The following is a 19,645-nucleotide window of genomic DNA, read 5'->3' as shown; positions in this document are numbered from 1 at the left end:
CAGAATCAACCTTCTAATCTCTTTTATTTTTTTCTATAGTGGCACTACCATCTGTGCCTTTTCTTGCATGTTAATACTTTTATTTAATTTTCAGGTTGCATTTTCACGTTAGAAATCAGAATCAGAGGATATCCATCCTTTAGTGTTTTTAAACTAATAGATTTTTAGAAACCATAGAAATGAATGTGAGAAGCCTAACTGTAATTAAATTACTAGCCTCCTCCATTTTTAGCAGTTACAAGATAATTTATGATTAAGAATGAAACCAGGAAGCAAGAACTTGGGAGTTTCAATCTGAAGTCTGCTATTGACTCATTCTTTGGCCTTTATCAGATGATTTTCTGCCTCAGCTTTGTGTCCAAGAGTCAGGAATACCTGTCAACAATGCTGTAATGCTTGATTAGGTTAGACCTGACCTTTCACTACTGGAGTCAATGGAAAACATTAGAAGCATTCAGATAGCTGTTTAAATTTATAAAGCATAAAATGTTATGTAATGTCACAGTATTTAATGTATAATATCTATAGTAATATTTTTTACATAAAACATCTTCCATTATTATTTTTTTTAAATATCAAATATAATCTTTCTAGTTGCAATTTAGATGTTTCCCATGGAGTTGCACTGCAAACTAAGAACAAATACTACTACTGAGAGCAATTTTTTTGTTTCTCACCTACAGCTAAAACAACAGCAGCCAATTCTTAATTCCACATCCAATTATTTCTTTAGCCATACTGAATCTTCTAGAAGTTTCAAACATTAACAATCACAGAATTTGTAATTTACATAGAGCCAAGCACATGGAATATCAGCATTGTGACATTGTATTGGGCATTTTTGTGCATCATATTAAATCATCTATGATCTAATATCCCAATCTTCCTTCCTCTGGATTTAGTAGAAAGACTATGGATTACAGTGGAGTCAAAGTAACTTGGTTTTGATTAAGTTTGGGCTTACAGAGCTCACTGGAGGCCCTTCAAGCTCTCTGTAGCTACTAATATAGTTTTCAATGTGAAAACAATCACAGTTGCTCTCTGCTCTGCACAGATGACAGGTTGAGGCACAGAAGGGAAAAACGACTCTCTCTTTTGTAGTAATGACAGAGCATCCTGTTTTTAACTCCCACGCTATTCATAAGGCTGTTTACAAGATCTTATAATAAGGAGCACCTCTGGTTGCTATAATTTTTTAATCAAATGGTGGGTGCTGAGTTAGCTGCCTTTCTTGAAAACATATTGAATATTGGAATAGGGAAAGGATCAGTATCAGTAAACAAGAACTTCTGATACTAGCAATTTTTGCTCCTATGCAGCCATACGGACCTAATGCTAAATAGATTATCTGAATCGCCACTGTAATGTGGTTAGCCAGAGTATTAACAGTAGTCTTCTAACATGCAAGCAGACACATTAAGACAAAAAATAATCCGTTTATATACAGCCTGACCAGTAGACCAGATGTTTTCAAGTACAGAGTTTCCCCTACCACACTTTATGAAGTGAGGGCTTTTCAGCAAAGGTATCAGCAAGGTACCAAGACCTGATTAGGAATGGAAGGCACACCACATCTCAACTCCAATAAGGACATGGAAAGAGAGTTCAAAACTCAGCATCAGAAGATGCTACTGCTCATGGGGACACAAGATACTGCTGATGAATTAACTGGCAGCATCTTGCACATCTAAACGTAAGGACTGGTGTCAAGCTTGGAACTACAAAGCATGTGTTTTTTTCCTCTTGCTTTTAAACACTTAATGCTTATTAGAAGGAGAAAATGTGCACATCTAGAGAAGATACAGTATAGCTGAAATTAGGTTTCATAGAAAGCACATCAAAAACACTTGGAAACCTTTGCTAAATATGAAAAGAGAAATCTCAGTAACAGAAAACAGACATCACCCAGACAAATTTTGTTAACATGAACGCATGTATTTAAGCAGTCAACAGTTTTGTCATCATTTTAATGGTGGTTGGGTAAAGCCCATGCTGTCATACTACTTCTGCTGCTACAACTTTATGTAGAAACTGCAAGAGTACATACAGGTTTTTGGCAGGAAGATTTATTTAGATTATAAAAACATCTGCATTGTATAATCTGGGCTCACCAGTCTAGCAGCAAGCCTAACAACCAAGTGGAAATACAAGCTTTGTCAGTAACAGCATAGCTCTTACAGGTGTGGCAAAATTAAATGAAGGGAAGAATTAGGCTGACAATTATCTTTAAAAGACATGACTACTATTGGCTTGAGGATTTATTAATGATTAACATTTAAACAGCTTTCTATATTTATTCCAGACATATGAGTTTAGGGCAAGTTCCAAACAGCACTTAGATTGGGGTGGAGCTCAGGTCTGGTCCTTTTAAAGTTAACTTTCTGGTCCATTTGGGGTTTAATTGTGCTATTCGCTATGGGGCTTTCAGACAGTAACGAAAATGCTATTTGAGAAGCTTCAATAGAATAATCACCAAGTTGCTACACATGTATCAACACTACTGGGTGTTCAGTGAAGCACACGAACAGTATATAAAGTTTTTTAGCATTGCGACCTTGTGTAATGGACAATTTACTTCTGCAGAGTAGACTGTATTGCAACTTAAGTATTTACCACACATCAAGCTTACATTTCTGTAGAAGTATTTCTCTTATATGCATTACTTTTCCTGTGTGCATTTTTTCCTGCATTGGTTTAACTTCTTCTGTTCTGGGGACTATTGAAAACTCCATGACCAGTCAGTGAAATGGCAGCTATCAGGACCTGCACTCTCCGTAAGTGATATAGCACAGTCCACTGCATAACTTCCGCCCCTTTGGCCAACAGAAGCAATTTTTACACACTCATTTTGTTTAGTATTTCCTTTTCAGGTAGAAACAATTCAAAACACAAAGCCAAACTGTTACTTGAACAGATCTGACTTTTTAAATGGTCATCATAATCACAATTATTTGGCTCATGCCATAGTATTTATTGTTAATAATTCATAAATATTTTTTACATTGTTAAACTTGTATGTAAAAGCACAGAATCTGAAAACTTTACCACACAAAGTCTGTAATATTGCTTAGATCACCTGTAAAACTAATAAATAGGATTGAACAAACACAGTTGCCTTTCTCAGGCAGACTTTTAATCTTATCTGAAGCAGCAACAGGTTCAAAAGACCTATTATCCCCACTAAACCTAGCTGACAGATTCATTATATTTTAATCTATAATTTTCTTGATTAATCCAAACCTTTTTCATTATTTAATCTGTCATGAAGCCAGTAGGTCTGCCATTTCCCATGTTCTCCTTTTTCCCCTCTCTAAAGGTATTTTAATCTATTGTCTCATTAGCATGCAAGTTCATATGTGTGCCACCTCCCTGTTCAATTTTGTGCAAGTCCTTCTAGCTGAGGCTGTATACGACATACAGCAGTTGCTCAGAGATACCAGGCCTTTGAACTTAAAAGAACATGAACATTGGAGAGAGGTAACATAAAAGAGCTGTGCAAAGCCAGGCTGAAACAGAAGGTGACTACTACAGCGGTGATTTTCTCATGCGCTGCAGAAACCTGCTCATTTGAGAATGCATGAGCACTTTTGCTCATACTGGAGGGACAAGTATGATAAGCATGTTCCAGAACTTCTAGTCTGACACTGTGCAAATGAGCCTTGATCAGTAGAGAAGGAGGTTGCTAGCAACACTTAAGAGCTAGCTTTCTCCATGTGTCCCAGGTTCATGACTAACCAGTAATCAAATGTCAGTCTGGTGGCTATGGAAGTTTGTGACAGCAGGAAGAAAGTTGGTTACCTGTGAGCTATCAGCATGGGTAAACAGAGTAAACTTAGAAAAGTATTGGTGGGCTAAGAGTTGTCTTGTTTCAGCCTGGAGCAGTGATTACTTTTCACACAGAGGTGGAAGCAAGATAGCAGATTAGATCCAGTTGTGTAGTTCCAGAGTCAGGATTGCAGTTAGCTCTTGCAGAGACCATTAAGCAAATGGATTAAAGTTTTCTTGTTGGCTATGAAACAAAGCTTAGGAGGGCTGGCAGAATGAGTCACCCAACTCAAATTAAGGTCTTGACCTGGTATGGGTGTTGACCTTAAATTAGGGATTACATCACCAGCTTTAAGAACATCCTGGTAAATACTGAAATCAGAAAAGGCACTGGATTAGGAGTCCACCTAGATTAGAAATCACATTTTAATTGCAGTTTCCTTACAGGCTGAAGAGTCAAGAAGAACTAACAGTGATCTTCAAGATGTCTGTGAGGCCCCTAGATAGAGACAGGATGCCTAATGTGGTTACAAATCTTTATCATACAGATGAGTTAGCCTATGCTAACTGCCCACTGACCAGACTAAATCATGAGTGATCAGTGTGCAAAGAATGATCTCTGCTGTCTTTGAAAGGGGGATGTGGTCAGAAACTGATGTGTTGATGCTGGAATAAAGATGACAGCTAGTCGAACAAGACCTATCAAGGTGGTCCTGCACACAGAAAAATTGTGGGGCTTCTGTTGGCCATGCATCTTCATCTATCTACAGAGCCTTCTCTGGCAGTCACATACAAGCTCACGTGTCCTGACCTAATTTAGCCTTTGTTAAACTTCTCGGATAAATGGGGTAACACCATGGACTAATGATTGGCTATAGTTATGAATGTACAAAAATAACCTATTAGAGGTTTCTTTGTCTCCTCTCTTCCTCTCAGCAGAAACCAGGGGAATAGCATGTACCTCTTTAAATGCAATAGCCTTACAGTCCATCCAGCAAAGATTAAGAAAGAAGTCCTCTGCCTTAAACTCACCCTATATTTAGGGGAGGAAAATTTTATCCAAGGAACACCCATAGAATAAAAGGTTTTCCCCTGCACTGTTTCTAGGAATTAATTTACCAGTCAGTGGGGATCCTGAATAGTGATTACAGCAAAAATCAAGCTAAAATGTTCCCTTTAAAAGTCTGAGGTTTACATTTGACAGAAAAGGCCAGCTGTAGATTTCTATAGATAAAATATCCCCCAAATAATGATAGATGCATCTGTCTCAGTCCTCACAGCAAAAATAAATGCCAGCAGTATTGCTTTCTTTGATGACACATGCAGTATCACATTACAAACTTAGTTACAATGGTAGTATCATCAATAATATTGACTAATAAGGCTTTACTCTCTCACCTCTAATTTGTATTCTCTTACAGTTCACAAATACAGCCTCTTTGGTCAGGGATTTTATGTAATTAAATATGAAGTGATTTTATGTAATTTTTAAAGTTTATAATGCTAAGTTTACTCATTTTTATTACTCACTAGACCAGAAAGAAAATAAAACCAAGAACTTGGTCAGACCAAAAGCCCACCCAGCTCAGCACCCTGTCTCTATCCAGTGGCCAAAGAACAGAGCACTAAGGAAGAGTGTCAGAACAGGGAAGCACATTCCACTGCTTCTGCAGAATGTACTCCCAGACACCAACGGTTTTGTGGCTCAGGGGCTTTATGAGCCAGAGACACTGTCTTGCATTTAGTACCTGTTGATCTACTTCTCTTCTGTAAATATGCCCATTGCCTTTTGAACCCATTAAAGCTTTTAGGATTCTGTAAGCAAAGGCTCACTTAGCTTAACTGTATCTTGTATATAGGAATTTGAAGAAATAACCTAGGTCAGCTCCTGCCTGCTAGATTGGTATTTTGAGAGGCAAAGGAAAATTAGATCTCACCTTGTTAGTGAGAGGGAAGTTATTAGAGAGCCATGCGCTGGCTGGATCTGGCTATAGACGCCGAATGAGATAGGGCACAAATAGCTTAATTTTCTTTCCCTGCCTGCAGGGAATTTCTTCCCACACACAAGCAAGTAAGTAAATGCAATACTAGCAGTGTGCTAAGGCAAAAGAAAGGGCATGCAGAGGAACTGTATTCTCCAATATTATTATTTTTTCGGGAAATGAAGTGCTATGCTGATGCATGTTCCACATCACCTTAATCCCTACTTACAGAAGGTATCTCTTCAGGGTAAACAGTAAGAATAGGTCCTACTTGCAGGTCAGGCTAGGCTCATATACAAAATAATTCTCCTACTGCCTTGGGTTTATGATCCTGACTAGAAGGTCTAATGGCTTCCTTCTGGAACTCTGTGAAGCTAGAAAAACTTACTATGCATTCTGGTAAAAATTGTAACAATATTTTGTTATGCCTGTGGAAGCTACACATAAGCAAAATGTACACATAAGACGCTATGAGAACTCTGAAATAAACTTTGAATTTACCTTCTTTATTTTTAACTTTCCAGGTTGTAGGCTTGGTCTTTGCTGCAAGAGAAACTTCTGGGGACTTTTGCTCTAAAGTAGCTTTCATGTCTTTGACCACTGAAATAAATCTATAGAGAAACAGGAAGTTTGGGAGGCAGATTAATTTCGTTTGTGCAGAAGTAGGCACAACTTTGCAGAAGCTGCACTGCAAAATGGAAATTGCTCTTTTGAGTGTTCAGATAAAAAGCCAAATCATGAGTAGTCATAATGGTGAGCCATTGAAAAATCATAATTTTACCTTTAACTTCACCCCTGCCCCTTAAAAAAGGAGAAAGAAAAACATACTTTGCATTTCAAAGGACTTGAAGAGATAATAGAAGCTCACCTGTTTCTCTTGAAAAGCTCAGATTTTTCTGTTATCTTTTTAAAGGTCCTGACCTTTACAGGTTCTTTTCAGGCTGTACTGCAATGTTCATCTTAAGTAGTATTTTTTCTGAAGTGAAGGTAATCTGAAAATGAAATAACACAGAAATGATGGACAACAACTGCCTGGGTGACTGATGGTCTATGCTATCTGTTGAATTACCCATCACTCCTTCACAGAGCAGCTGGCCTGACTGGAAGGTGTTTTGGATGTGTACATTTGTGTTAAAATGGGTCATATTTTTATAGTCTCTTACTAGACTGTTCCGTTCCCTGATTAACTTTGCCTGTGTTCCTACTACTGAGCTGACATACCTGGTTTTACACCTAGGTTCATGAGCACATTAACATTATGCATATATATATATATATATAATTTTATAGAGAGATATATATATTTGCTCAGACATGGCTGCACTGGAGAAGAGAAACCTGAGTGCAAACAGGAGTGGAATTCAGATCCTATTTACATAACACAAACATAAGTTGTGCCAGATCTTCCTCACACCAACAGATCCCCAGGGATACTCCCTATGTCTATTTGTTAAACATTTCAGGTTTGCCTTCTACCCTGTTCCTCAATGCTCATTATTCAACATAATCCGTGACGCACTATAAAAAGATACATCTTTAGATCAGTGAATCAGCCTGCTTATTTGCATGGATTACTCACGAAGTGTGGTGAGAGCAGAGAGGAATGTCCTGATAAGTGTTTGTAGGGCCATGGCTTTGGTTATGGGCAGGGGTTTGCCTCTGGGGAGATTTCCCTGCAGCAATATGAGATGATATGCCAGTGGAAATACCACTGTTTCAGGCTAGCTTTGTAAGAACAAGCTAACAATGCTGCCTGAAATAAATAAATAAATAAATAAATAAATAAATAAATAAATAAATAAATAAATAAATAAATAAGAGAAGCTGCCTACCCTTCAGGCCAGGGATAGAAGACAGTGTTTGGAAGATGTAAGTGGCGAGGAGAAGCAGACAGGCCAACCCAATATGGGTGATAAGCAACTTCTACTTTATTTGTGACGCAGTTCACACATATATAGGAGTGGTATTCAGCCACTCCTTCTTGGCACAACAGTATTGGTTAGCCCCCCACAGCTTCCTCCACATTCTCCTCCCAGGTCTGGTCTCCGGCTACCTGTGGGGGCCACCCCCTGCCTTGCTTGCACAGTCCTCCAGAACTCTATGGTCCTGCTCTTAGAGTCATTCTGCAACAGGAAGAGGTCCACATACTTACCAATATTCTTAGGAGCAACCACTGGGCCTCTGTTCACAGCCTTTTGCAGCATGGACTGGGTTTTCTTACGCATGTTGTCAGACGCAGATCACCAACTCAGTCTCTCAGGCTACAGACTCAAAGGCTTGAGGAACTGTCTTTATTTCCAGGCTTGGCCAAGATGCATCCTTTGCTCTTAGCTGAAGAAACACGACATAGGTAAAACCAGTAAGAATGATGCAGCATACATTAGAATATTATACATATATTAGAAGCATAGCATTAATGGATGTTTCAATTTGTATGTTAAAGGGGTATAGGAAGAGAGAATATGTAAATGTGTACTTAGGATATATACTACTTCTTACAATGGGAAATCTTCTGCAGCAGTAAATGAGCACCACAATTATGCAGAACTAAAGCACTCCAAAAATTCAAGATGACTCCTACCACCTCTGGTCTCATCCTGTTCTCACACACAAGGAAAGGTGAGTTGTTCAGTGAATGTGTCTAGAACATCTCATGTTACAAACTGGCAGTGACAGAAACCCAGCAACAAACCAACACCTTACACTGAAGCTGGGCTCACTAACAAACAGGTCACAATACGTGTAACTACAGCAGTGCATATAGGAATGCGCTGTCAACTTTTTGTTTTGGTAACTTCTGTACACAGCCTTCATCATGATCCTGCTTCCCATAACTTTCTCCATTTGGACCAGCTACTATGCCAACACTTTTTAAATGCCATGTGCTTAACAATTTACCCCTGCCTTCACCCCTACTTTCTGCTATCCTAGAAGACAAAAACCTCAGTGATGTAGTGGTTTCAGCACACATAACTGAGAACCCTTGTGGACTTTTTGCTCTTCACTATATTCAGTTCCAGAAGAGGCCTTGCTACAAACTCATCCTTACCCATAAAAAGATATTCCAAGATTTTGTCTAGACTTTGGTAGCTTTTTAAGGTCATAAGTTTCACTTTCCAGTTAGGGTGCCACTTAAGACAGATTTTCCAGGCACGTTACTGGTATCAGGATGAAAGAGGTAGTATCTGCAGTCTTGTTGAGGATATGAGATGAAGGTACAGAACCAAGCGGAAAAGAGGGTAAGTCATTCTCCATCAATGTAACTCTTGCTTTGCTTTGACTCTAGAACATTTCCTTCTGTGCCCATCAGAAGCCTAAAGACAAGCAGACAAGCCTAAAGGGTGGAAAACACAAGGATGAGAACAAATGCATGGTTGTCTTTCAGCTGAAACCTCTCTACACGGGTGAAATGGCATGGAGCACAGGCACATGCCAAGAAAATGCCTGTGAAGGGAAATGTGAGCATGTCATGCACCAGCCATGCTTCTGTGTACCATCTTGCTCTGTTGCTTAGGGTGTGAATGATCCTGAGCTTGTGCCTCCAAACTGCTTGCTTTTTCAGAAACAGAAAAGACAGGAAGAGTAGGCACCACATCTTGACAGCTTTGCAAAGCTGGAGCTTAGACTCTGTCAGGTAGGGGCTTCCATGCTGTGTGCGGGACATTCTGGAGTGTGTAAGGCAGACTAGTCGTTGCTAGAAGTGCTTATTTGTGTGCTGGCATAAATGGTGGAGAACTAGTTACTAAGTCAGGAGGCTACTCCCACTCAAGTCAGAATGGACAGGAGCTGCCTGTCCCAAGGGGACCAAGTACCACGGAGTGCTTTGAGAAGAGTTGAACAATTTAAGCTTTAAGCTATTCTTTGTCCTTGTTTCAAGTATGACATCATCTTCCTTAGATACTGTCATCCCCAAAGAGCACAATGCACTTCCAAAAAGGCTTACTGGAATTTTATACAATAGCATTATTTCTATTTTAAATACCTCTTGATGCATGCTATGGTCACGCCTGCCTTTCTCATCACCAACACTATATTCATGATTCATTGTCACCCTGTGACCAACTGCTGCACACAATTATTTTAACCTCAGTTATTTTCAGCTAATGAACATACAGTCTGGAGCAGAGGCTTGTATTATTAGTTAGATATTAACTGACAGTATTTTGATTTTTGCCCCATTTCTCTTATTCCTCAAAATAATCTGGTTACTTCAGTTTGAAATGTGAAGTAATTAGTATACTAATTAGGGTCTGAGTCTGTTTCAGTCAAATTACTGACATAAGCCATTGACTCAATTTTTGGTGCATTTTGCAATCAAGTTCAACCCTTCAGCATGCATTTTTCAGAGTGCAAGGCTGGTTTCTCTAAGTCAGCTATCTGGAATGTCTGGTTATCATTTCTCTCATAAAAGCTAGCTCTTTTGCACTGATGATTACAGGCAGTAGCTGGACCAAAATGAATAGTGGAAGGAAACAAAGGCAACAGAAAGATAATATATCATCATATGAGCTAAGTGTGTATGAGCTGCTTTCTGTAATAATTAGCGCCCATGTTAGTTTTTGCCCACTAGAACAGGTTCTGCTGAATTTCTTGGCAGATGAAACAGAAGAACCTTGAACTTAAAAATGACTTAAACTCTACTGCGTTTGCATTGGTAGATAGCTTATTCAAACCCTGAAGATCCAGCAATACCATAAATGCATTCAGCTAATGAAGAGGAGACAGCACCTGGCTCCTGCTGTATCTTTGGAAGTATCTTCTACCCTCAGCAAAGCACGCAAGAAGAAGCATTTATCTGTGAACTGAGATCCCAGTTTTAAACTCTACTCTCATTATTATCTTCTCTTCCATCTTGTGATGGAAAGTATGAACAATTTAACAGTAGCATATAAATGCCTGTATCACAAAAAAAGTGTCTGAATATTCAGGCTAGATCTAATACTTGTGATATGGACACACTAATAATAATGTACTAACTCTGCATATATACATCTACAGAATACTTGGATTTCAGGGATAACAGTAGTACAGATTTCATGTCCAGCAGGGACCCCTGGCTTTTAAGGTAGTTGTAACAATGATAAACATTCCTAACAGAGAATTGAATCTACTACTTCGGGATCAGCTGCCTTTCTCTGTCCACACATATTGCAGACTCTTCCTCAGAGGTTAAGGAACAACAGATAATTGTATTATTACCTTCAATGGTAAGCATTTTACAGATCTGTCACAGCTTAGTCTTGCAAACACTCACACATATCCCCATTCTTGTACAGGACAGAAGCTGGTTAAAAAGCACATCCCACAGCCTTGCTACTCTAGACAGCCTCCTGGGCCTGGACTGCAAGCCAGTTCTGCTCAGGCCTTGCCAGTTTCCTGGCACATGAGGCTCCCTGCATTCCCACAGGATACCAGCTTTTCTTGTTTTTTCCTACAGGCAGCAGTAGCAAGCCAATGCAGGCTGAAAACCAGCCATAAAATTCTATGCAGTTGCTGTCTTAACATGGACCTAAAGCTCTCTGTTGCTTTCTTGGGATCAACTACATCAAAATTATTGATTAGACATTTCCAAAAACTTCTTAAACTTGGTTTAACTTTACATTGTTTTAACTGCTAAGAGCCACAGTCCACTTTCATAAAGGCTACTGAGTACACATCTACCATAAAGAAAGTTACAAGAATGCCTACTTGTATTTAAAATTTCATTTTTGTTGCAGACAGTGATTACTGAGAATCACGTTTTGTCCTGGAGCTTCTGTCTTGCACCTTTGCTACTTCAATCTCTGATTCAGCCAACATCTCTGTTCTGTTCCTCCCCCTGCCCTAAGCATCTTCCTTGATTTTATCTCTTGGTTTAGACTCCTGCTTTTCCAGGCAGTGTGTAAGGTATTCTGCCTTTTTCGTTTGAACTTGATTTTTTGTCTAATTCCCATCAGAAGACTGTCTCTGGCATTCCTGGAAAAACTTTTGTTCTTGCCGTTTCTAACATCGCTGCTTCTAAAATTGACAATGCATCTGCAGACCTCTTTACATGGAACTAAGGTGCCTTTGTTCTGTACTGCGTTCTAGCAATTATCACAAGATCTTTTCACAGTCATCATACCCTGCCAGCACAGCTTTGAGGAATATTATAACATCAGAGGGGATGTACTGTAGTAACACATCTTTATTCCAAAACCAGCATGAAGGAATCTAAATCCCCCAACATGTATTTGTTACAATTTGTATTTAATTCAGATTATATTTAAGGCATGATTTAACAGCATTACCTTTCTACTCCACAAACAAAAATTTTCCATACTCATATGCTAGCTGCATTAACACTACAAACAGCACTTTATAGACAACACATGTAAACGTGGACATTCAGTGGCTGGGGAATAAAGGAAAAACAAGCTCACCTTGCCTCCTTTTTATTCCTATGCTGCTTTAATGGTATCTGCTACGTTCTTCGCTGGCACACCAAACCCCTAGAAATAATAATTTAAAAATATAAATTTACCCCCTCCCAAAGCTTTAGCTGAACCCAAAACTTTCTCCCAGGCTTGTAAGTGCTAAACAAAAATCAGTGACAAATCTGCGACTGACCTCACCACAAACAAGACCGCACTCGAGGGCGGCCCCAGCGCCTCGCAGGGAGTTCTGTGGCACACCGGCAGCTCCGAGGGCATGAGCAAATGCGGACGGGACAGGGACCGGGACAGGGACAGGGACCGGGACGGGGACCGGGACGGGGACCGGGACGGGGACCGGGACGGGGGCCGGGACGGAGACCGGGACGGGGACCGGGACAGGGTCTGCCACTGGCACCGACAGACCTATACCTACACCCCCGCCACTGCCCCTTCACTGCCCTCCCAGCCCCTGCGCACCGAGGCACCGCCCCCGAGAGGCCGGCAGCCAATGGGGGCTGCCCGCGCTCTACCAATCGCGGCTCGCCTGGCAGGGGGGCTGGAGGCTGGTTCTGCTCGGCCTATGCGGTAACGTGCGGTCAGTCGCGGGTGACCGGCTGTGTCTGGGCTATGCACTCCCTTGCCCAGGAAATCCGCAGCTTCTCCAGAGACAACCTGCGTAAGCAACGCACCCGCGTAACGACGCTAACCGGCAGGAGGATCATCGAGACGTGGCGTGGAGCCTGCTTACACGTGGAGGAGGAGGAGGCGGCGGCGGCGCCCGGCGGTAGCGGCTATGTGCAGGACCTCAGCGCCGACCTGCAGGTCGGCGTCGTAAAGCCCTGGCTGCTGCTGGGTGAGTGCGGCCGGGGGGCGGTGGCTGCGCGCCTCGTCCCTCCTGACCGGGCCGCGGTCCGGGGCCCGCCGCTCGTTTGCCCCGACGAGCCAGCGCTCGCTGCGGGGAGCGAGCCCGAGGGCCTGCCGGTTTGGTTTGGCGTAGCGACCGGCGCGATTTCTTCCCAGGGTCGCAGGATGCTGCTCACGACCTGGAGACGATGAAAAAGCATAAGGTAACGTAACACGGAAGTCGAAACGCCTCTCGCGTAGTGCTTGTTGGTGCGTTTACGTTAAAAAGTCTGAAATATCCCTAAGAAAAATTATATTACATTTTAATTTTTAAAAGGCTGCTGCTTTGCAGGGATATGGATGCCTACGAGCTTCACCAGAAGCTGGAATACTTTGCTGCAAGAGTGTTGACTGTTCAGAGATGTTTAACGGCAGGCGTTTCAGCTCCGGACACCGAGCAGTGTCAGGCCTCCCTGCCTTGTGGGGCGGGGTGAAAGAAGGAAAACAAAGCAGCAGCTCTAAGTCTGTCCTGAACTTTGGACTTCTTACTCTTCTGTGTTACAGTAACGGGGTGATAAGGCCTTCGGACAGTGGTGCTTCTGCAGGACAGGGAGTGTGCACCAGTCTGGCATCTGGTGCCATCTAAGTGTCACTTCTTCATTGTAAGTTAAAATAACCCACGACCTGGCCGTAGCCTGAACAGGGCAAAGATGACAGGAGGCCAGAGGTGGTCTCACCTGACAAGCGCAGGTATAGTTTACTCTGAAATCCTTCTGCTGCACTGGCAAGTACTGGTTAGTTCCTCAGCAGAAAGCCTGAAGCTGATGGGTTAGGGCAGGCTTGAGATCTGGGGGATTGCTGGGTGGTCCGCGCTCTCATTCCTGTTGCTTTCTATTTTCCACCTGTGTGTTGAGAACTCCCTTTTCTGTTGAAAATCCGTACTTTAGTCTGTGTTTGGGTGAGGGCAAATCTTTTAATTTCCTCTCAAAACCCCAAAGAAACTGAAATTTATCATAGTATATGTTAACGTGCATTAAAACTTTGCATGGAGAAAAGCATACCATAGACAGCATATGTATGTAAAACTGAACATTGCAGTTGCGTAAGGTACAGTCTATGTATGCCTTAAGAAGAATTCATCTCTGCTATTGCTCATTTTGCCTGCTATCATCAGAAAATGCCCATTTCTGTTTTTTTTTTTTTTTTTTTTTTTTTCCTTTTTTGACTCAGGTTACTCATGTTCTAAATGTGGCATATGGAGTGCAAAATGCCTTCCTTGATGACTTTATATACAAGACCATTTCTATTCTGGACCTCCCAGAAACTGATATTATCTCTTATTTCCCAGAGTGTTTTGAGTTTATTGAGAAAGCCAAGATACAGGTACGGTATATCAATTATTGATGTTAGTAGTTATCGTGTTTGGATTATTTATTACACTGTTTAAAATCTAAAGCAGCTTCTTTTGTCAAAAAAAAAGTATGGTACCAAAATCATAGTTTTGCCACTGCCTTTTTAAATTTTAAATTGAGAATCTAAGCAATTTCTAAGCATTTGTAGAGATGTGGCACTGCTTTAACCCCCATTCTCTCCAGCACTGTTTTTTCAGGATGACTGTCTTACATGTTTTAGAGAAATGCTTCCTTAATACAGTAGTACCAATGGCTGACTTTAGATAAAGAAATCACAATCTAAGTCCAAGTCACTGCATCTGACAGAGGAAAAAGATGAAACGTGACTTTCTATCTGTCCATCGGGGATGTTGTTTTGAAGTAGAAGCAAGCCTGACAGGGCTTTTACATATCTGTGTGGTTTGTCAGCAGTAGTCTGCCATTCTTGTGCTTTCCCCTGGATCATCCATCGAGTTGTGAATCCACATACAATTACATACCAAGACTGTCAGAGAATGTTAAGTAGTCTTGGAGCCAGTCTGGGATTTAACTGCTAACAAAAGACATGACCTAGGGAATGGGGTGAAGGAACTCCTTCTGGGGTTGCTTGGCAGACTTGTCTATTCCTAAGACCATCCCTGACTTCTATTTGTTAAATTCCAGCTCACTGTGTAATTTGTGACAACTGTTGCTTTGGTATCAAAACTATGACTTGACAACCAAACCTTATTGCATGTTATTCCACCATATCTACCATATTCATTATTTATGTAGGTGTGGATAAAAGCAGATAATCTTGCCCCAGCTTTCTTGGTGTCACACAATGTTCTTTCCTTCTTTCATTTATTATTTACAAGCTATGTGATCCACATTGTCACTTAATGACCTCTTCAAGGTTTCTAGTTACGGTTTCAACTTCATTTCAAAATGGGACTTGCCATTCATAACTGCGTAGTGTTGCCTTCTGCCTCTGATGCTTGTTTTCCAGTTACTATTTTGTAAGCTATGTAGTTTTCCTGAAAAGTTTTATAGCAATGTTATTAGTTTTCTAATGGGAGAGTTGGGTGAAAGAGCAGGTAATTGATGGAATAGATGGCTTCCAGGATCACTTTACAAAGCATGTAACAGTAGTATGTGGATATGGATTTCTGGATGGTTTGAATCACTTTATTTGCTTTGTTAAAATAGTGTTAAAAGATCTTATGAGAAATTATATCATGAAGTGCTCTTCAAGTAATCATGAGCTACTACTGTTTCATTTCCTTATATGGGGGAGGGAGAGGTGCTCACTGATGAGTATGTGAGCACTTGAATTTGAGAATGCAAATATAGACTGTACTGTTGAGTAAGTCACTGCCAGCTGGTAGTTGTAATAGGATTGACTTTTACTAAAATGGTAACTGCTAAAGTATGTGCACATCATGGTAAAATTCTGATACTGATCAGAGCTCACCTTCTAGGCTCCAAACTGGCAGGCAGATTTTCCATTACCCATGTCAGATCACAGTGCTGTGAATAAAGGATTTCTTTTTTATCTTTCTGTTTAATATCAAATAATAAAACCTCTAAAATCTTGTTCTTCCAGGGAAGAGATCTTGGCTCATTCATGAACATCTCTCCTTATTGCTCCCTCTCTTCCTCCTAAAGAAAAAGCCCTAGCACCACTGTAAAGTGGATCCCTAAGGAACTACATTAGTTTATGGCTCTTCACCAAAAGCTTTATCCTTTTTTTTTAATTTCTTTCCTTGGTGAGGCTTTTTGCTCACTGTGTATAATCACTGTATAATAACTTTTCTCTTGGTGGAAGGTGATTTTGCTTCCCTCTGTATAAAAATTGTTAAAAAAACCCTTGGTCTTGAATCTTCAGAAGTTCTTGCAAGACCATGGACAATTTCTGGGTAGGCAAAGATTAGGCTAAATGGATCACAGCAAGGAGTTCCCAGTAAATAGATTGATGACATACTTTCAATCTGTTTTTCAATTTTATATTGTATTAACATCTAATACAAAATTAGTTAAGAATTACATGCCAAATTAATCTTTGTATAAAGAAACAACAGAGTTTATCAAAGGAAGATAAATGTTCTCAGTATTAAATTTGATTTTGTTGTTGCCCATGTTCATTCATGTTCAGTAATTTTGAGGTCTGTTGCATGGATATCACTATATAATTTTTGGCAATTTTCATGTTTTAAGCCAAGCTGGTAACTCAGAACCACGCAGCTGCTTGCTCATTCTCCCCCTTTTTCCCCCTCCTGCTCCCAGAGGGATGGGGAGAAGAATCCAAAGAATGTAAATCCCACTGGTTGAGACAAGAACAGTCCAGTAACTAAGGTACAATAAAAATCTACTACTGCTACCACCAATAATAATAATGACAAGGGGAATAACAAGGGGAGAGAATATAAAACTAAAAGGGAAAAAGGAAAAGAAACCAGTAAACACAAGCAGTGCACAACACAGTTGCTCACCACCCACTGACCGATACCCAGCCCAACGCGAGCAGTGATCTGGGCCTTCCAGTAACTCCCCCCAGTTTATATACTGGGCTTGATGTGCTGTGGTATGGAATACTTTGGCTAGTTTTGGTCTCTGCTTCCTCCTGGCTTCCTGTGCCCCTCCTCACTGGCAGAACATGAGACTGAAAAGTCCTTGATTGCAGTAAACATTACTTAGCAACAAGTAAAAACATAGGTGTATTTGTCAGCATTGTTTTCAGGCTAAAGTTGAAAAACAGAGCACTGCCCCAGCTACTAAGGAGAAAATTGACTACTGCTGCTGAACCCAGGATGGCAATGTACAACAGAACAGTCAAAAAAAACCCAAACAAAACAACCTTAAAAGAAATGTGAAAGAGGAGAATAGAGCATGAACTGTGAAATGAGAAATAATCACTTTTGGTGCTTATTTTTTACCCTGAGTGCCGCTGGTAGATAATTGATTTTGATTATGGTATGTCTGAAATAACTTCCATTAGATCAGTAAAAACTACTCCAGACCTACAGTGGATAAGCCTCATAATTTGCTTCATTAGCAGTGGCATAAATACAATTTTTAATGTCATCATTTTCATGTCCTTATTATAAAGGAGATAGTAGATTTACACATCACCACCAGCACTTCCTCAGGTAGTTGAAATAACATGTATGAGTCTGTTGTCTGCTCTGCTGTAGTCTCTGACTGGGAAGCATGCCCCTGTGAATGTAAGAAGGGGAATGATTGTTAACAGTTTCCAGCAGGCAGTGCAAACGGGATGTGATTTCCATTGCAAAAAAGGGTGGTACTGTCATTCATTGTGCTGGGGTGCAGGAGTTTAAATTCAGCTCCTAGCTCTGCCATAATCTTATAGTGTTAACTTGAGCAAGTCATTCTTCTAGTCTCAGCTTGGCATTCCTTCAACAAGGATATTAACACTCAATTTCTTACATTTTTTTGTGTTAGTATTTAAATGGAAAAAATTTTGGAGCAGGAATTATTTTCTGCTCTGTGTGTTTGTTAATATACCAGATAATTGCAACTCCTCAGTCTGTAACATAACCCATCAAGTTCCTAGAGAGAAACCCTGGTGGTTATAAGGTCTCTTTTACCGCTGGGTAAAATGCCCTATGAATAATTTCTGCCTGTTAGGGCAGACAGAGCAGGCTATTTGTATCTTGAATATATATGTTTAGCCTCAAGTTTCTGAGCACATTTTGTCATGTTTCAGTATCTTTCTTCAGAATATGGATGTGCTAGGGGCTTGGGGGAATTTTATTGTGAGAGAGGCATTTGCAGACAGTTTGGGCCAGGCCTTTTCCAGGACACAATCTGATGTACAGACATGAAGCCTGGGCATTGGACATGTCACCTAAGCCACACTAGGTCAGTCTTATTGTCTTTGGGTTAACTCAGACCCATTATTTCTTAATGAAGACACTTTCAGTGTCTTTCTAGAGTCATTCAGCTGTCTCAAAGATTGTGTGAGAAATGCTGAAGATAAATCCATTAATTTTATAGATAATTCATGAGAAGCCTGAATAATTCATGGTGATTCATGAGAACCCCAGGAGAAACATTTCTGAATTTGTGGGAGGTTCAGTAGTTTTGGATTCTGCACCTTGGCCCTCAGTTAAAAGGACCCTAGTTGTACCGGTTGCTACAGTGTACCAGCAGTGTGACTGGACAGTAGATATTTGTTGCAAGTTACACCCTGTCTTTTCTGATATTTCTGTTCCTATGCATGATCCTGTTTATCCAGAACCTTCACTGAAGAGCTTCAGAGTATTCAAGAAGCATGAAACTACAAGATGTTCTAAAATCTGCCTCTGTTCCTAGCTATTTGCTGCCTTGCCATGTTTTTAACCTGGTAACAAAAAAGTCAAGTTTCTTTCCTTATTGCTAATGGCATTATTTTAAAATTGGCAGTCAGTTACATCAGGTATCTTAGTATCCCAGCTGTCTGCAGTTTGCCTTTTACATGAGGGGGCTGCTGCAAGGTCTTGGGGAAAGGCACAGAGGAATGTTTTTTTAGTTCTAAGTTATGAATTAGATTTGAAGTATTGGGTAATTATAAAGTGGCTTTGGTTAGAAAAATACTTATTTTGGGGCTTGTATATTTGTGTTTGGTGTGTGTAAATATTTGCTCTGAGCTCAGCCAGGAGCTTTTAGTAGGTCTAAATAGACCTTTAAATATTGTTTCTAATACTTGTTGCTATCTGTTTAATGAATATTCCAGCTTATGTTTCATTTGTTTCTTGAAGGATGGTGTGGTGCTGGTCCACTGTAATGCAGGAGTCTCCCGTGCAGCAGCAGTAGTCATTGGTTTCCTAATGAATTCAGAAAGACTGAGTTTTGCTAGAGCCTTTTCCTTGGTGAAAAGTGCAAGACCTGTGGCTTGTCCAAATCCCGGCTTCATGGAGCAGCTACACAAGTACCAGGAACAGAATATAAAGGCAAATGGAAGCATAAATGATCACAACTGATCAAAAGGGAGAAGCAAAACAATCTGCTTTGACTATACAGTAACATATGTTGGATGTACTTTAATATGTCATTTTGCAGTTCACTTTCACATATGGATTTTAAAGTCTTTACATACTTAGGTTTTTTTCTTACCCCGCTTTGACCCCTTTTTTTTCACCATGTAGTCTGAAGGCCAAATGGTATTCCACTGACTTCAGAGGTGATTTTGGGCAAGAACAAGCTCTGCATTGAGTACTAATAAAAAGACAAAGTTCAATTTTCCTCGAAATATTAGAAAAAAAACAACCCAGAATTATGGTTTTGGTTG

At 40.4% G+C, this 19,645-nt stretch overlaps 1 protein-coding gene and 1 long non-coding RNA gene across 2 annotated transcripts in view; both read left to right on the top strand.

Moving 5' to 3' along the window:
- Nucleotides 1-19,645, top strand: part of LOC130600699 (uncharacterized) — a 66,221-nt gene that overhangs the window by 45,702 nt on the left and 874 nt on the right. The gene's annotated exons all lie outside the window — the stretch shown is intronic.
- DUSP19 (dual specificity phosphatase 19) lies at nt 12,723-19,633 on the top strand. Its single transcript, XM_057412226.1, has 4 exons — nt 12,723-12,995; nt 13,163-13,209; nt 14,216-14,368; nt 19,116-19,633. Exons 1-4 carry the CDS (start codon nt 12,770-12,772, stop codon nt 19,335-19,337), a joined length of 648 nt encoding a protein of 215 aa, XP_057268209.1. The 5' UTR covers nt 12,723-12,769; the 3' UTR covers nt 19,338-19,633.

The sequence above is a fragment of the Pezoporus wallicus genome, unplaced genomic scaffold (genome assembly GCF_028554395.1).
Source record: "Pezoporus wallicus isolate ANWC-B61680 ecotype Strahan unplaced genomic scaffold, APGP_CSIRO_Pwel_v1 contig_6566, whole genome shotgun sequence".
NCBI classification, from domain to species: Eukaryota; Metazoa; Chordata; class Aves; order Psittaciformes; family Psittacidae; genus Pezoporus; species Pezoporus wallicus.
Note: the sequence above shows the minus strand (reverse complement) of the source record. Positions and strands in the feature narration are given on the sequence as shown.

Bases quoted from the DNA above. Each gene is read 5' to 3' on its own strand.
- DUSP19 (XM_057412226.1), top strand. From the start codon at position 12,770: ATGCACTCCCTTGCCCAGGAAATCCGCAGCTTCTCCAGAGACAACCTG. The intron at 13,210-14,215 runs GTAACGTAACAC...TTTTTGACTCAG, and splicing joins AGACGATGAAAAAGCATAAG to GTTACTCATGTTCTAAATGT. The intron at 14,369-19,115 runs GTACGGTATATC...TGTTTCTTGAAG, and splicing joins TTGAGAAAGCCAAGATACAG to GATGGTGTGGTGCTGGTCCA.